The sequence below is a fragment of the Impatiens glandulifera genome, chromosome 6, assembly GCF_907164915.1.
Source record: "Impatiens glandulifera chromosome 6, dImpGla2.1, whole genome shotgun sequence".
NCBI lineage: Eukaryota > Viridiplantae > Streptophyta > Magnoliopsida > Ericales > Balsaminaceae > Impatiens > Impatiens glandulifera.
In genome coordinates this window covers 53,007,137-53,025,916 of record NC_061867.1, presented here as the reverse complement: position 1 = coordinate 53,025,916, position 18,780 = coordinate 53,007,137, and the positions used below count along the sequence as shown (strand labels likewise).

The 18,780-nt window shown below is 26.2% G+C and overlaps 2 protein-coding genes across 2 annotated transcripts; one reads left to right on the top strand and one right to left on the bottom strand.

The window, feature by feature from the left end:
• Positions 1-13,886: 13,886 nt before the first annotated feature.
• Positions 13,887-15,663, top strand: LOC124941827 (ubiquitin-60S ribosomal protein L40). Its single transcript, XM_047482181.1, has 5 exons — positions 13,887-14,046; positions 14,135-14,221; positions 14,298-14,400; positions 15,340-15,406; positions 15,499-15,663. Exons 1-5 carry the CDS (start codon positions 13,944-13,946, stop codon positions 15,523-15,525), a joined length of 387 nt encoding a protein of 128 aa, XP_047338137.1. The 5' UTR covers positions 13,887-13,943; the 3' UTR covers positions 15,526-15,663.
• A 20-nt stretch (positions 15,664-15,683) lies between these two features.
• Positions 15,684-16,600, bottom strand: LOC124941826 (homeobox-leucine zipper protein ATHB-12-like). The gene is made up of 2 exons (XM_047482179.1): positions 16,114-16,600; positions 15,684-16,042 (listed from the first exon to the last, which is right to left on the bottom strand). Exons 1-2 carry the CDS (start codon positions 16,498-16,500, stop codon positions 15,794-15,796), a joined length of 636 nt encoding a protein of 211 aa, XP_047338135.1. The 5' UTR covers positions 16,501-16,600; the 3' UTR covers positions 15,684-15,793.
• Positions 16,601-18,780: the final 2,180 nt, after the last annotated feature.

Here is an 18,780-nt window from a genome sequence, read left to right as displayed (position 1 = left end):
TCTTTTTCTTCTATACCATCTGGCTTTCCGACCTCAATAACAATATCTAGACCCTGCTGAAAAAGACAATCTAGAACCTCACTTTGCCACATGCCGAAATGCCCAGTTCCATCAAAGATCTCCACCGCAAACTTCAAATTCGACATCGGTGTCCTCGTCCAGGATGACGAAGGAGTTGACGCCCCTTTTGAAGACTCCACCATGCCAAGGACGAACCTTCGGCTATAATACCACTTGTTGGGGAAAACCCTTGACAGAAACACAAAAGAAGAAAACAAACTGAAAGAACACTAACAGAATTTGATAACGGAGTTCGGCCAAAATGTTGCCTACGTCTTCGAGCACTAAGGCTATCAATTAATAAGGAAGAAGAAATACAAATTTGGATGCAATAAACCAAAGAAGGGAGAGTTTCTTTTATACACTAAGAAACTTCCCCAACTCCCATCATCTTCCGATGTGGGATTTATGCTAATTGTGAATATAATTTCTTTTATATACTAAGAAACTTCTTTCACTCCCATTATCTTTCGATGTGGGATTCTAATTGTGCCAAAAACAACAATATAAACTTGTGTCATAACCTTATTATATCATGATATAACCTCTGTTCTGATCTCTTCAATGTTATTCTCTCTTTTTGGTGGATGTAGCCAAATTTTAAATTAGTGAATCATGTTAAAATTTGTGTCTTTCTTTTATTGTTTACGCATTTCTGAATTTCGTTATAATTGGTTCAATTTTAATTAAAATTTTGAATTATTTTTAAAAATATAAATATATCTCAGAAAGACACGATCGACACGATTTTGTCATGCACTGTAAGTCATCAAATCGGTCCTAGAATCACCATTAATCAAATGAAGCGCGATCAGCACAAACGTTGCGGCACGGGCGACACGATAGGTACAAGCAACACAACACAATCGGCATGGGCAACCCGATATTGTCTTGCGTCATTCATTAAGTGTTGCTACTCTAGGGTTTCTTGTGTATTTGTAAGCGTCCATGGAATTTACCCTCGATTGCGGTTTATTTGTGATCATCTCTTAGAGTTTCTATAAATACTCTATTTCTGTCATTATTTATGGGGAAGGGGAAGAACAAAAGTAATAAATTAAATAAGTTAAAGAGTTTTTGCTAAAAGGAATTAAGAAAGCAGTAGTAAAAGAAATTGAAAGAATTGCTTAAGAAGTTAACAAAGAACAACAAGATAACAACACAAGTAAGCAATCTACTCCAACTGTTGCTGAATTTGTTTTTGTAGAAAATAATGCAGGAAAATAGGAGGATAATAAAGGAGTTTGAAAGATACGTTATAATAAAATAGCTAATCTGTTTGGGCTTAAGAATCAAATTGCAAAGCTTCTTATGCATGCCAAAAGGGGATAAATTGTCATCAACAAGGAGAAAACACAACAAATTACAATTCAACCCAACATCTACTATCTTCAAGACTGGAATCTGCTGAACAAAAGGAATATGAAGAAATTGTTCAATGATCAGTTGCTACAATGAAGAATTTGATGAAGGCTCCCAAATCCAAGTCATTTACTATCAGGAGTAACTCGACATGGAAAACTAATGAAGTCTGAAAGAGGAACAATACAAAAAAGTCAGAAAATCATGTCTATAAAGGGAAAATCTAATTAGGCAATACACATACAAAAGTGGAGGTACTAAATTCTCCATTTGAATTTAAATTTCCTATTGAAGTAGAGGAAAATTATATAAAGGAATAGGAAAATGTAGTTGTGGAAAACTATATAGGGAAAAACAAAGTATCATTTCCAATTACTAAAGATACACTATTGAAGCAATGAGAAGAAAAAAGGTTGGAGAAGATTTCAGAAAAAGTCCATGATCTATATTTCCTTAAATTTAAGAATGGATCTAATATGGAAGAAATTATAGGAAATGGGCATACATATATAGGATCCAACTATATGAAGTTGAGAAAATGGTCTGAAAACTTGAACCCGTTGAGTAAACCAAAAATAATGCACAAATATGGTTCAAGCTCTAGAATATACCTGCACATATGTACAATTCTGAAATCCTTAGTCATTTTGCAGGTTTATTGGGAAAGCTATTATACATGGACCTAATTACTAAAGGAGGAGAGCACCTATCATTTACTAGAATTAGCATTGAGTTGCATCCTAGAAGCACAATGCCTAATAGTATGACAATAGTAGACAGAAAAAGGAAAACCTACTGTCATAGAAATCACTTATGATTGGAGGCCAGACAGATGCTCTTTTTGTAATACCTTTCAACAGGCAAGCCCAAAATGTGATTTGGCTAAGGAAGAAGATCAAAATATTCACAAAGGTCAGAAAGTAAAGATGCAGGAAAATGAAATAGAGGTGTCTATAATCAAAGAGAAAAACGTGGTTAAAGAATAGGAAACATAAGATAAAGAAAATTTTGTACAAGAAAAAAGCAGTACGAAAAAGGATGTGAAACCTCAACCTAATCATGTTGAAGAGATAGTTGAGGAATCGCAATCAAATCAAGTTGAAGTGGTTGTTGATGAAAACGGAGAGGAAAATACTCAAACTAATCAAGAGAAAGAAGAAAATCCAAGATTGATATAGAGGAATTCAAAGTTGTAAAGGATTCCAAAGCTGATGTTGAAGGAAATGAAGACAATGATATAAAAATTCAAGTTGAGAAGAATAAGGTGAAGAACTCGGCAATCCTAAAAAATAATTCTTTTTATCAAATCAGAATGGGTTCATATAAAGAAAAAAATTAAAATGAGAATAGACAGTAATCATCAACCTCTTTAGTTCATTCCTTTTCATTGTAAGAGGAAGGAGAAGGGGAAGAGGAAGGAGAAGGGGAAGAGGAAGGACAAAGAGAAGAGGAATACAACATGTTGAAACATCATGAGGTTGATATGGAAATAAAAATCCTGATTGGGATAATTATGATTTAATACAGTTTATAATCTTTGTTTCTCGTATGTTTGATTGATACTAATCAGGTTCTTTAGGATCGTTTGATTGTCATCTTTTAATCATAGTTAGAGTTTGTCTAACTTTGATTCATGACCCTCCCACTTTGAGATTTTAATGAAATTGTTTTAACTGTTTTCAAAAAAAAATATTTGACTATTAATATTATTATAAGATTAAATCGAAAAATATATTCAAATATAAAATTCAAAATTGTCAAAATATATGGTATAGTTTCATTTGTGTGCCTTGTTTGATATGCATGGGAATATATGGGATTATTTAAATAATCAAGTATAAACTTATATGATGTAAAATTAGATAATTTAGTTATAGTAATAAGAAAGAAGAAGGGTGTTTTGATATTTTTATTGGTTATTTGAATGATGTGATTAAATAAAATTTTAGAATTTGTATACATGGTTATTCTTATTACATATCTACATTAGAACTAAGTTCAATTCCAACAAAGTTTTTTTTTTTTTAATTTGATTCATTATTTATTTCTTTAATTTTCAAAAATAAGTAAAATTTATGTTAATTTATCAGTTTCATACTTATCTAGGTCAATAGATATCGGGTTACAAATTAGTCAAGTTGAACTTAAACCAGCTAGTTTGACCTCAACTCGATTAAATATTTAATAATTCGACTCGAACTCGAGCTCGAACGAGTTTATAAATTTGAGCTCGAGCTCGACTCGAATATTCACTTAAAGCTCGACTCGAAAAACTTGAATCAAATTAAATTTTCAAATGTTTGTGGAGAAAAAATATTTATTTTAAATTTTAGATTTTATTATTAAAATAAATAAATAATATATTATTGATTATCAAGCTCAAAAAAACTCGACAAGCCTTCGAGTAAGTATTTATAAGTGTTCGAGCTCGACTCAAATATTATACAAGCCAGCTCGAGCCCGACTCAAACATAATCAAAATTAAACTCAAGTTGAGTCTTTTTTATGAAGTAACTTACGAACATCATGACTCATTTGCAATAAATTTAAATATAGGTTAATTTAGTTTTGACTTAGAGAAATAGATGATATATGATCTACTTTCTAATAAAGGAAAGATTTGTACATTATAAGCTGCCTAAATTTGGATCATATCATTGAACAAATAATTGATTGTGTTAGTACGGATGTATTTACTTGTTTATTTATTTGGATAATGATACTAATAAAATATTCAATTGGTTATGTTAAAATTATCAATAATAAAAAAATCATATTAATAACATTAAAATTTCATAATGTTATTAAAATTATAAATAAAAATTAATTTTAAAAAATTTATCTTATGACAAAATCATGTTTAAGGAAAAAAAAATAATGCATTATGTTTCTCTACCACCAAAGTATAGCGACGGTTCCAAAAATTTTAGTTGGGATGGGTTTCAAAAAGTTTTGAGAAAAATGAAACTATGAGTAAAATAGTAAATTAACATGTTTTATTTTAATTGAAGAAACAAATATTATATTAAAAAAATGGTAATGTCACATAGATCTGTCTCTCACTATTCCGAATATGAGATTTTAAAATAAGAATAATGAAAATGTAAAAAAATCTGACTTTTTCATAAATTTTTTATTTATAGTGTTACTATCATTCCAATTTTCTTATTTATTTTTCATATTGACTTAAGAATATTCAAATCAAATTCATTCTTTACTATCTTTATTGAATCTTGTTGGCCTAATCCTTTTACAATCATTTTCTTACTTGTAGGTGAAATTGACATTTTGATTAAAAAGATAGTTAGTCGCACAATTTTATTCGCACAATTTTATTCTATATTTTTTTACTATCAACCATTGAGTTTAAAGAGTGATAATAGTAGATGTCACAATTAAACTCTAAACATTAAAAAATAATTAGACAAAAATAATTATAATGAGTGAATTTATTTGCTTTTTAATGGATCATTAAATTTTTTAAATTACTAAAAAATTTTACACAAATATTTATTGAAATATCATTAACTAATATATTAACATATTATTTAAATAATTATATGATTAATTTAATATTAATCTAAAATAATTTTACATAATTATATGATAAATTTTATTTAATATATATATATATATATTATTTTATTATAAATCAAAGTTGATTATTTAAAAAAAGTTAACTCTAACTTAATAGCTATGACCCTCAACTTCAACTTAAAATATTATAAATTAAAATATTATAAATTGAAATAATTAATTTTACGTTCTTATTATCCACCCCTGTATTAATTGATAATTAATTTAAATATCTTTTTGCACACTAATTACGTAAGTGTTGATTTTTATTTATAATTTTATATATTAATATATTTATTGATATTAGTATTTATAACTTATTATATATTAATTAATAATAAAATGTATAAAGTTTTAAAATAAAAAGTTATATAATTATAGAAGATAAAATATATAATAAAAATATAGAGTTGTGCAATAAAATAATTATATAAAAACAAAATTTATGTGCACAGTTTTGAAAATAAATTAAAAGATATTTTTTAAATAATTTATTTCTTAATTGAAATAAAAATGTAATATTAATAACGTTTATAATAAATTAAATATACAAATATCTAATCTATATATAATGATGCTTAATTTTGAAAGTGTTCGGATTGTTGGGTCGAGAGCTATGGTTAATTTGGATATATATATGTGAGAGTAAATGAATATTTTGGTCGAAAACTGTGGTTAATTTGGATATATATGTGAGAGTAAATCGATATTTGAGTCGGATTTTAGGTTGAGCCACCCATAAACTTAAAACAGTTAAAAATAAAATTAAAAATGCTATAAGTATGTTTCGAACTGACAATCTAACAAAACAAATATGACTTTTTAACCAACTAGGCTTTATATCTTAAATTCAACACTAAATTTGATGAACTCGTGACGTTGTAAAAATATATTTTTATTGGAATCTTCCTAATTATGATAAAACATGATTATAAAAATAAAAATATATAATAAAAAGTTAAAATATATACAATTATAATTCTGAAAACAAAATGTTAAAAATAAGTAAAGGGATCATTTTTAAATTAAAATAAAGTCTAATACTAATTAAAAATTAAAATAATAAAAATTATTTGAGATGACAGATAAAATATTTTAGGCTTTTAAAAAAAATTAATTTAGTACACCTGGACACATTATATTATAGAAACACTGTTATTTTACTTCTTAATTAACTAATAAGTATATATTTTATTATTAAAACTATAAATAAGTACAAGTTAATTAAATTTGTTTATTACAGCAAATAAATATACAATATTCTAGTAGGATAAGGTTTATGTTGTATTTAATTTTAAAATATTATATGTTGGCAAGTTGTCAACTAGCTACTAATTAAATATTAAACTAATAATTAATATTTTATTATATTTTTTTTGTATACTTATGCTAAATAGTTGTAATCAACCCAACCTATGTATTGACAAATTGAACCGACAAATTAACCCATAAATTACTATGAAAGATTTTAAGAATTACATCCATCTAAATTATTTAGAGTTTAATTAGGGCCCATTTTTTTTTTACAAAAGTAGGCCCTATACAAGAGTTTGTTTGACCCATTTGAATTTTTTTATTTATAAATATTTGTTGATATATTTTAGAATTCACTAAATTAAGTTAAGTGAAAAGAAATCTTCTCCTATATTAAAATATATTAAAATAAATTTCATGATTGTGGGGTGTGTTTAGGTTAAACAAGAAATTATTAACAAATTTATGTAAACATGTCTAATTAAGTCATGTTATAATAGAATATTATCGAATTTTGATTAACTTTTGAATAAGATATTTATCTAAATTCAAAAAATTTACTAAGACGTGAAAAATGTATTTCAAAACTTTGCTCAAATTGAAATCATGTGAAAAAATATTTAAATTTTATTAATATATAATATAAAACTAATATTAGAAAATAAAAAATATTTTAATATTTTGGTTGATAATTTAATTGATAGGTAAGAAATATTGAACATTTTTTTTAAGAATTGTTAAAATAACTCAAACCAAACAAGGCTACTAGCAATTAAGTATGTTGAGGAATCGATATATCATATTATGTTTCGATTTGTCTTGCCTAGTGTCTTAATTGGGTGATCGGTATTCCTTGCTCGATTGTAAATTCCTTTGTAGGCTTGGCTCAATTGATTACTTATATTTTAATCGTTTCATTGTAATCCTATCACTTTTGGGTGAAATACTATAATAAGAAATCTAGAAAGTAGAATTTTTGAGAATAGGAATAGCCATCGATATTATAGTTTCATTCTCACCCATCTTAACTAAGGTGCCCTCGAAATCACCGATTTCTTCAGCATAGACCTTTTGATCTCGTCCACATTTTTATTGGTATCTTTTTGTTATTACTTGTGGACTTTTTTTTTTTAATTAGTCTCAACTATCTTTAAAAATTGTCATTTATAAAGGCATAAAAGGAGCATATGCTACATATCATCTTAAATCCTAATCAATGTTTCATTAAGCAAACAATTAGCCACATCAAACATCATCATCAATACCAATCATTAGTTGTTTATGCGAAAAACAGATCACAACAAAGTTTAAGGTTTTGATCTTATTAAAAAAACATGGCCTTTGGAGTTTGGCCGCAGCCAAATCATATTCATACTTTAAATAATTTATTCTCAAATTTTCTTCCTAATAAAGACATGATTACACTTTATATTGCTACTTGCAAGTTGTATCCAATAATATAATCTCGTTTTAAGTGAAATAGTTAAGATTAATTTGATCAAATGAAAATTCAAAACCCCTTTGATAAGCTTTGAAAGCCACTCTATAGTGAATGTGGAGAAAGTATCCCTTCACCTATAAATTATTCATATAATATTTGTATACTATGTTTATACAATTTATTAGTATAGTTTAAATACAATGTTTCATATTCGATTCTCCCTAATAACTAAGATAAGAAGACCATAAACATAACTATTGGAGTCGTGTAAGCTTCCTCCCTAAAATAAACTATGTTTCAAAAAAAATGGTTATATACTTGTTATAATAATTGTAAACTGATAAAACATGAGTTAAATCACAATCAACTTGATTAGATAAATAAACCGATAAATTACACTTTTAATAAAAGATTATATCCTCAGCCTCCTTGAGAGGTCCTGGGTTCGAACCCGTCAGACGACAAATTCTACATCTGCTTAAATGATTAAGTCTGTTGGTAGGCAATGTGACATTTTTAACCTCACTAAGATAGTTGAGACACGAGTTCAATTACATCTGGAAGCGCTTTAAGTTTAAGTAGGAGGTCATGACGGGGTGTCATGTTAGTTCTTCTTTAATTCCAAATTAAAATAAAATATATATATATATATATATATATATATATATATATATATATATATATATATATATATATATATATATATATATATATATATATATATATATATATATATATATATATATATATATATATATATATATATATATATATCAAAATTATACAACATTTTCTACAAATGAGTATAAAAGACTTATTATAGACATTGTTAGTTTCACTGATCTGAATAACTTTTAAATAATTTATCATTTTTTCAAATTATACTAAATGAAATTATCAACTAAAGTATAAAACATTCTAATTTTAACCCAAATTAGAATATATTCTAAGAATGAGTTATTTAAATAATGTAAAGCATAAAAGAAGCATATGCTCCTTAATCCTAAGTTGTGTCCCATTAAGTATTAATCATCATCATTAATCAGTAACTAAAATGATTGTTTGTTTATGCGGAAAATAGACAGCAAAGTTTAAGGATTTTGAGTTTATACAAAACCATGGCCTTTGGCTGGAGCCAAATCATACTAATATTTTAACTCACGAGTTTGTTTGATGCATAATAAGTTATTTGAATTTTGAATGGATTGATTACTATAATGTTCTATTATATTTAAAATTAAAATTTATAATAAAAAGAAAGTAACAATAAATTTTGTGATTAGATGATTGAAAAATTATATAAGACTTCACTATTTAGGAAAAATGAAAAAAAATAAAAATAAAAGCAAAGTAACCACTTCTTTCTCATAAGAAAATCTAACAAAATACAATGAATTTGAATTTATTTTTAAAAAATGTGTGTTGGAGATTTTGAGCAGCGAAGTATTTTTCATTTTTTTAGGTTAAAAGACTTAAATGATATTTATATATAATAATTATTTAAAATATTTATTATTAAAGAATGAAGGGATATCATTAATAAAAGAACGGATGGTACTATGCTTAATTATGGTTAGATTAAAAATATCTAAACAAGTTGTAAGTTATTTGAGTTTTTAATTTCTTAAACTATTATAATTTAACTTTATATTAAATTTTATAAATAAAATAAATTTATTTTAATTCATAAACTGAAAAATTAGATTGTTTAGAAAGTAATATATGATAGAATAATTTTATTAAAAAAATAACACACTAACACTTAGTATCTGAATTGAAAATTTACTTTGGAGCTTATTTGATCTTGGGTAATTTGATTATTTTTAAAAAAAATATATATAATATCATTTTAACAATTAATCAGTTAAATATTTTTTAAAAATATTTATCATTTAAATAAAAATATATATTTTAATAATTTAACTCATAGAATTTAATGTTTTTATTAAATAAAATTTTAAGTTATTGGTTAAGACTATTTCAACAATTTATTGATTATTTTTTCACATAAATTTAAATAAATCTCAAAATGTTTTTATACAAACTAGTTTCATTTATGATATATTTCGTACTAACTTATTTCTTAAACACTAATATATGTTTGATAATATTCATTTTGTTCGAGTTACTAGTATCCAAAGTTTTCTTTGGAGTGTTATTGAAATTCAGCGGAGAATGTCTAAATCTCTCAATAGTTGCTGGGAGGTTTGGATCGATACAACAAATATGACAGGTCTGAATTGTTGAGTTACTACCCATATTATTTTTGGGAAAAATGACAATTTTATCACTAAACTATAATGAAATATTCACGTATATCACTGAACTAATTTTTGTTCGCTCATACCACTAAAGTTGAGATTAATATTCATCTATGTCACTACTCCACCAAACCTCTAACCCCGTTAAGTTTCTGTTAAATGAGACGAAAGGTAGAATTAACATGTCATCTTTTTTAATTAATATATTGACATGTCATATTTTTTAATTAATATATATTATATATATTTTTATTTATTTAAAATTCTAAATAATAAAATATTTACAAAGTCATTAATAATTTCCTTCTCCTGCCCTAATTAACTAAACTCACCATTCTTCTTCTCCGATTCTTGTTTTTCAAAGGATTATTGTTCTTGTTCTCTTCCTATATGCTTTCTTATCTTTTCAGAATTTGTTCTCCTTTCTCTTTCTATATTTCTGGATTATTATTCTGTTTTAAAAAGATGAATCTATCTGATTAATTAGGATTTATATTATCAACAAAATGCATTATCAAGATATCATTTATTTATCTATGTTTTAGAAAGGTGAATCTATCTGATTGATTAGATAAATTAGAGAGAAGAATGGTGAGTTTAGTTAATTAGGTCAGGAGAGATAAATTATTAATGATTTTGTAAATCTTTTATTATTTATAATTTTAAATAAATAAAATATATATAATATATATTAATTAAAAAAGATGACATGTTAATATATTAATGGAAAAAAATGACATGTTAATTTCACCTTTCATTTCATTTAACAGAAACTTAACGGGGTTAGAGGTTTAGTGGAGTAGTGACATAGATGAATATTAATTTCAACTTCAGTGGTATGAGCGAACAAAAATTAGTTCAGTGACATACGTGAATATTTCATTATAGTTCAGTGATAAAATTGACATTCTTCCCTATTATCTTTTGGTGGACTATTTGACTAGAAATGAATCAACATACGTTCAATGATTGTACTCGATCGATGCGTATAATTTATAACGTCATTATTATGAAATTATCTGAAATTGGTTCAGGCAAGCTCGTGAAGTCGGTTGGGGAGATCATAATTCTTCTTTAAAGTTTTGTGCACGTTAATTATTTTATTGTACGTGGCCTACTGTATTTGTTTTTTTCTCTCCCATTTTTATTTTTTATTTTCTTAGTGTCATATTTGATTTTTTTGTGTTTAAATGAATTTCATTTCTAATTTATCATAGATCTTTTTAAAAAATAAAATTATTATAACAAGTTATTACACAATTTTATAATCTGAATCAAATTAACCCCTAATATAGAATGAATATATGTTTCCAACCATTCATTCACCTTCTCGCCCGATTCTAGAGCTCATTTTCTTAGGGTTTAAATTTATTCTCAAATTATTTAAATATATATATTTTAAGTCATTGATAAGAAAAAGTAATCAATATACAAACATCTATTAGTCAAAGGTCCAAAGGACCTTTAGCAATAGCAAAAACATGTTCTTTTGTAGTCAACCAACAGACGATAATGGATAATTGGACTATTTTATTATATGGGTCATATAGGAAATTTTATGATAAAATAACAAAAATATTTACAAGTTGTCAATAGAGGTTGAGTCTATAATGCAAATAAATTAAAATTTTCAATATATTTTAAACTATTCTTAGACTTTCTCCTTAGACCTGATTTTATCGAAGTCAATGGTCGAATTTTAATAACAAAAATAGTCTGAAAATTGACATGCAACTATGTGTTTTGAGATAAGACTAAACAAGAGTTAAAAATAGCCTTAAAACCAAGTTGGGAAAGACAATTTGACTCTAAAAGTGGAAGCAAGTTGGCCTTTTTAGCTCTAATGAATGAATAATTAAAGACCACTAAATAAACAAATTGGTAAAAGATATGCATTTGGACATCAAGTTGATATATGTGCATTAAGTCTATTTTCTTTTCCAATCTTTATAACTAGAAACAATGGAGAACTAAAGCCACCCATGAAAGGTCATCTCAACACTTTGAGATATTCTTCTTTGAGTGTGTGTGTGTGGGTATTAAAAGTAATTAAGGTCATTTTATTTATGTGAATATGCTCATGAAGAGCCAATATAATATAGTTTGTCCGGTAGTTAGTGTATTTGTTTTCTAATTTAAAAAATGTCGGTTCAATCTTATTTAGCGTATTTCACAAAATATAAGTTGATAACCTAAAAAGAGAAAAACAAACATAAACAAAATATTATTTGTACAAAAATCAACAAAAACAAGAAAGAAGTACATGTAACAAATACCAATGCAATACAAACTTGGTTTTTTTTAATATAAGAAGCTAGCTAGACATGACTTACTTTTTTTTAAATGAAAATCTTAACCTTTGATTTTTTTATTTTTTTTTATGAACGAACTAATGTTAGTTTACCTACCATGATGGGTTAAATTCAAATTGCAAATAATTGTTACTAGAATAAAAAAAAGCACTTAGAAAAAATTACGACGAATTATAACAAATTGAAATGCCTTATAACTTTATTGTACAGAAATTCCAACCACATAGGTTGAAATTAAACTTTTGGGAGAGAATAAGTGAATTCTAAGTCATGTGAATTTCTAAAAAATAAATTATCACTTTTGTTGTTTTTGTTTTATATTTTAAATGAATTTTATTCATTATATTTAAAATAGTTATTTAAACAACAACAAAGAAACTTTGGAAGAGTGATGAAAAGTAGAGCTAAAACCAAATCTTAATATAAGGTTTTCAAAATCAATCAATTCTATGTTTAGGATAAAACTTGATATGATTAAAATTCATAGTTCAAAATCAATATATTACAATTCAAAATTAGAATATCCTTTAAAATAAAATAACATGTTAAGTTTTAATCAAAAATATATATATATATATATATATATATATATATATATATATATAAATAATATGATGCATAATTTTCAAAGTGTCCGGATTGTCGGGTCTAGAGTTGTGGTTAATTTGAATATATATGTGAGAGTAAATGAATACTTATCTAAGATTATAGGTTGACCCGTCCATAAACTTAAAACGATTAAAAATAAAATTAAAAATTCTATAGGTATGTTTTGAACTTGCAACTAATAAAACAAGTAAATTTTTTTTAATCAACTAGGCTAATAAAATTTTATATTTTAATTTTAACACTAAATTTAATAAACGCGGAACATTTTAACAATATAAGTTCAACTTTTTAACTAACTAATATATATCGGATACTTGGATTGTGAGTTGAGCCGCTCATGCTATCACATTTTTACCGTAATTTATTTTTCCGATTTTTATATCATTTTTATGATTTTTTTAACATCATAAAAAAATTAAATGCCAAGATAAAATTATATCCAAATCAAATCTTAGCATAACAAAAATAGATAAATGGTTGAATTCTCAAATTAGGATTCTTTATTACGAGTTAATTGAGTTTTCTAACCTATTATTTCAAACATCACAAGTTTTGTCTTAAAGATATAAAAACGAGGTTTTGACTTAGCGTTTCAAACGTTGTTAACTTATTATTTACATGTTATATATATATAAAAAAAAATTATGTCAATAATTTAATTACCGAATTTCAGCGAATGGAAAAGTTTTAACTATCGATTCTACAAAATTCAATGATTAAATTAGTGTCATAGTTTTTTTATTTATTTATTTATAAATGTATAATACATTAACCACGTTTAAAACAAAACAGTTAAAACTTAAAAATCTAAATTCTCAATAATCTCAAATTTGACCATGAATAAATAAAACAAATAAAAGTATTTGGTGGACCTAATCCCTGATATATAATCCATAGACCTTTACTTTTTGTACAATTATAAGAAACGTAATGGGCCTCTAACCCATTAAAAAGTAAAGCCCAGCAAACCTCTTTTATTAAACAAAAAGAGTCCAAATGATAAAACCCTAATTATTTTATACACTTGAAGAAGAAGAAGTTCTAAGCGGCGGTTTCTAGAGAGAGAAGATGCAGATCTTTGTGAAAACCCTAACCGGGAAGACAATAACGCTCGAAGTCGAATCGAGCGATACCATTGACAATGTCAAGGCCAAGATTCAAGACAAGGAAGGTTATAAATCTATACATTTTCAATCGTTTCATGTTTATTTCACTTTCTCGATTACAAACTAGATTAAATTTCTTATTTATTCATTCAGGTATTCCACCGGATCAACAGCGATTGATATTCGCCGGAAAACAGCTCGAAGATGGCCGTACTCTTGCCGATTACAACATTCAGAAAGGTTTTGTTTCGCTCTATAGAGATTGAGATTGTTTAACTTTGTACGTATTCTTAGAATTGAGTTGAAATTATCGCAGAATCGACTCTGCATCTTGTTCTTAGACTTCGTGGAGGGATCATTGAACCATCTTTGATGGCTTTGGCTAGGAAGTACAACCAGGAGAAGATGATATGCCGCAAGTAAGTTCTCAGTTAAATGAAAAGCATTTGTTAAGAGTTTGTACATCAATATAATAAATTTCTGCTTAGGAGTTGTTAGAAATTTTGTTTTGCTTGTTAGACATTCCTGTTTTAGGTCATTGATCTTAAGCTTGATTTGAATTACTAGCTACTGATGTTTGATGATCTTTAATTTGCATGGATCATGGAATTTGAAAACATCCTAAACCTAAAGCTACATTTTTGTATTTTGTTGGTTATTCCAAGTCTTTATTTTGGATATGAATGGTATAATAGAATTTGAAAACATTCTAAACCTAGAAGCTAGATTTTTGTATTTTCTTGGTTATTCCAAGTCTTTATTTTGCATATGAATGCTCTCATAGAATTTGAAAACATCCTAGATTTTCGTATTTCCTTGTCAATGATAAGGCCATTATTTTGCCAAACTCTACATAACTCTGAAATTTACTCATGGAATTTGTAATATGATTGTGTTGGAACAAAGATAGAAGATGAGATTGCAAACCATTTTTTATTCTTATATCCCCATTTGGAAACACTCTTTATTTTTGTTTTGGTATATGGGTTTAGATACATAATCAATTGAAAGCTCTTGTTTGGATTGAGATTGTAGAAAGATGGGTTATTGTGTGAAAAGTTTTAAATGTATTAGAATTTTGTTTGAGAAATGATTGATAAAGTGATAGGTTAAAAGTTTGGATTATTAAGTCAATAGTCATAGTTAGATTTAAAAAGTATTTTCAAATTGGATTATGTATACTATTCTAGTTCATGCTGTGGCATATCATTTAGGGCTTGCAAAACATGTTTCTATATGTATCTGGATATAGTTGAGATCCCATCGATAAATTTCATAATCCAATCTAAGATTCCAATAATTGAAGATCAGTTCATTACCCTTATCGCTATTTAACTGTGAATGAATGAATGATTCAGGTGCTATGCCCGTCTTCATCCTCGTGCTGTCAACTGCAGGAAGAAGAAATGTGGCCACAGCAACCAGGTTTTTTCTTTTCCTAGTATTGTCTCAATTTAATTCAAATGAATATACCCTTTTTCTTTCTTATCCTAAAAATATCATTTTACATTTTGCAGTTGAGGCCCAAGAAGAAGATCAAGTAGATCGAAAATCATCCATTTCCAGTTCTCTATTGCAAGCTTTGTTGTTCAAAACTATTTTGTTTATTGCCGAATTTTGCATCATCTTTCTGTTAGACTAAAATTTCTTTTGTTATGAATTTATTGAAATGCTTGTTTTTCTTACTTGGGGATTATTTGAAAAGTGATTATACCAAATTTTATACAATATCATGATCTTCAAACTATCTCTCACAATCTCACTACCCAGAAGACTAAAAAGAACAAAAATGGTAAAAACAAAACATCTTTCTCAAGACCAGACATCCCACCATTGATAATTAGTACCAAGTTCTAAACTTTCCAAATTATTCGAAGATGGCAAAGAAGAATCATCTACCATAGCACATAGTTCTTGATCATCTTCATTCTGCAACCCAAAATAATCATGATCATCATCGTTGCCAAGAATTGGCAACCCTAACCCTAAATCGGTTTTATCTTCTTCCTTTATAACCCGATCTGGTTCTGATCTTTGCAACAGACCATTCAACTTTTCAATCTGTAAACAAACCCACAATCAAATAAGAGGTTTTAGTTGAAAACAACAATTATAAACAGTTAATAAATTACCTGAAACAAAAGTGATTGTTTCTCTTTTTTCAAAGATTCAAATTGAGAAGAAAGAGAAGTAAAATTGTTATGAAGAATTGTATATTCCTTTTGAAGTTCTTTCGATTTCCATCTAGCTCTTCTGTTTTGAAACCATATGGCAACTTGACGAGGTTGAAGTCCAAGTTCTTTAGCAAGTTGGAGTTTCTTGGCTGGTTCAAGTTTGGATTCAGATTTGAATATGACTTCAAGTGATCGGATCTGATCGTCGCTAAATCTTCTTTTGTTGTTATTCTTCTTGTTCTTGTTGTTGTTCTTATGATGATGATGATCATTGGGTTCGCCGGACATGGAACTGCTGGTGCTTAAGTAGTCTGTATTTGAAAACATGTCGAATCCATCTAACATTTTTGTTGTTTGTCTGATTCTTGATCAATGAAAAATTGAAATTGAAAGTGAAGTTACAGAGAAAGAAATAGAGAGAGAAAGAGATGGATAGAATTCATAGTGTTTTCTCAACACTTCTTATATTAAACAAATATAGGAAGGAGGAGATGACCCCATTTCAAAATATCAATTTATTTTAAAATAACTTTTTTTTTTATTTTCATTTATTTATTATACATGTGTCATTTTTTAGCTTGTTTGATGTGGTTATTTGAGGGTGTTTTTTGGAATTGTTTTGTTTGATGAAAAGAACAAGTTTTTAGCTGGGTCAATTATTATAATTATTTAAAATTTATAAAAAAAAAGTAGGGGTTATTGATGAAATAGGTAATTTGATTTTTAGAATGATAATTATGTGATAGATAGAAAATTTCTTAAAAAATTGAATAAAATCAATAGAGTTCTTTTTAGGTTAATTTAGAACATAAATTATTTATATGTATATTCTTAAATTTGTTTATCATGAAATTTGGTATTTGAAATTTGTAAAGAGGTTATTTTCTTTCTATAATACGGGTATGTTTGGCATTGGGATACCCTATATTAAGCGATAATACGGGTTTGCTTAGTTTTAGTTTGGGAACGAGGACTTTGTCGAGATGTCATTAGGTACAACTCTTGACCGTCGAGCTCTCATCGGCTGATAATATTACCAATTTTTTTTCTTAATGAGATTTGGATCACTTGAGATTTAGGTCAACTTGAACCATTTACTTTATGAATGCTAGAGTTGTTTTTTTTGACTTGCAACCACATAGGGGAATTTGGGTTTATTGTAATTTTGTTAAAAAGGAATTTAAAAATGAGAAAGAATCGTGGTGGAAATGATTCATTAGTAATAGAGTCTTGTGAGAAAAAATAACCATTTTTTATAAGACTGAAGAAGCCACATATCATATAAATATGTAATAATAATAAATTAATAATAGACCGTGACGTATCTTTTAACTTTTATTGAATAACTTATTGATTCAAACACGTCCACATAGAATAATGAAACATACAATTATAATAAATAAAACTTGCCAAGGCTAAAAAAGTGGGGCTAATAAGGAATGGGTTGCATTTTAATACGCAAAATCGAAAATGTACAAACAAACCAAAAGATTGTCGCAAATTAATTGTATTTGAGAAAAAGTTTGAATAAATTAAATCAAATGGGTATCAACGATTTCGATGAAAAATCAATTAATTCAAATAATCTCTTAGTAATTAGTTAACAAATAATAAGTTCAAATGAAACTCACCCATTTTAATAATTTGTATTATAGAAGTGTGAATGTATATTTTAGTGTATAGATTATGACATTATGGTTTAATTTGGTTTCACATCTTTCATTTAAAATATTCTAATTAAAATAATTGCATTTAGTATAATTGTAGGCTCACTTTTGTTTATGGACTATCTATATTTACCTACCACTAATTAGGAAGAAATTTATAATTAAAACATAGGTTTAATGATAATCTCACCCTATGACCTATACCTAATTAAATAATGATTCAACCACTAATTAGTAATTATTTATTACACTTTATAGGAAATATTGTTTGACCTTCCCATTACTCATTTAAACATTGCAATATCCTAATTTTAAGTTTGAATGTTTGAAAACCGACAATGATTGATCTCAAATATAATTTTTATTTGTAAAGTTCTAAATTGAAAGGGAAAATGAATTTATGGTCGAATTCATTTTCTGAAATTTAAAAAATAAAAAATTTGTTTGAATATTAAATTTTTTTGAAAATTAGTAATTATTTAATAATTTTGAAAAAAAATAAAAATAAAGATTGAAAATGAATTGTTTTATATTTTTATAAAAAAGATGACCGATCTTCTTACAGTAAAAATGTATTAAAAGTTGTAACTTAATTCAAAAAATATTATTTTATTTTCTATTTCATTTATCACATCATTTAAATTCTCTCTTATTGTTTATTTTATCATTATAAAATTAATACTCTTGAAATATTTTTATCAAAAATATCTCTATATCTTCAAAATAATCACTAATTACTTTTTAAATAATCAAATTTTAAAAACAATTACAATCCACCCTATAGTTGGTTTGTAGGGTTACCTAAATTATTTTAAAATCAAATTATTTAAAAAGAGTTTCTAAAACATTTCCAAAGTATAATATAAATGATGAAATCATTGACTTATATGGACTTAAAACGAAAATATTTTTTACACTTTTAAAAAATTATTAAACCTCGTTTGATTCATAAAAATTA

Coding starts and splice junctions, on each gene's coding strand:
- LOC124941827 (XM_047482181.1), top strand. CDS start 13,944: ATGCAGATCTTTGTGAAAACCCTAACCGGGAAGACAATAACGCTCGAA. Junction 14,222..14,297: donor CGATTACAACATTCAGAAAG/GTTTTGTTTCGC, acceptor AAATTATCGCAG/AATCGACTCTGCATCTTGTT. Junction 14,401..15,339: donor GAGAAGATGATATGCCGCAA/GTAAGTTCTCAG, acceptor TGAATGATTCAG/GTGCTATGCCCGTCTTCATC.
- LOC124941826 (XM_047482179.1), bottom strand. CDS start 16,500: ATGTTAGATGGATTCGACATGTTTTCAAATACAGACTACTTAAGCACC. Junction 16,043..16,113: donor AACAATCACTTTTGTTTCAG/GTAATTTATTAA, acceptor GTTTGTTTACAG/ATTGAAAAGTTGAATGGTCT.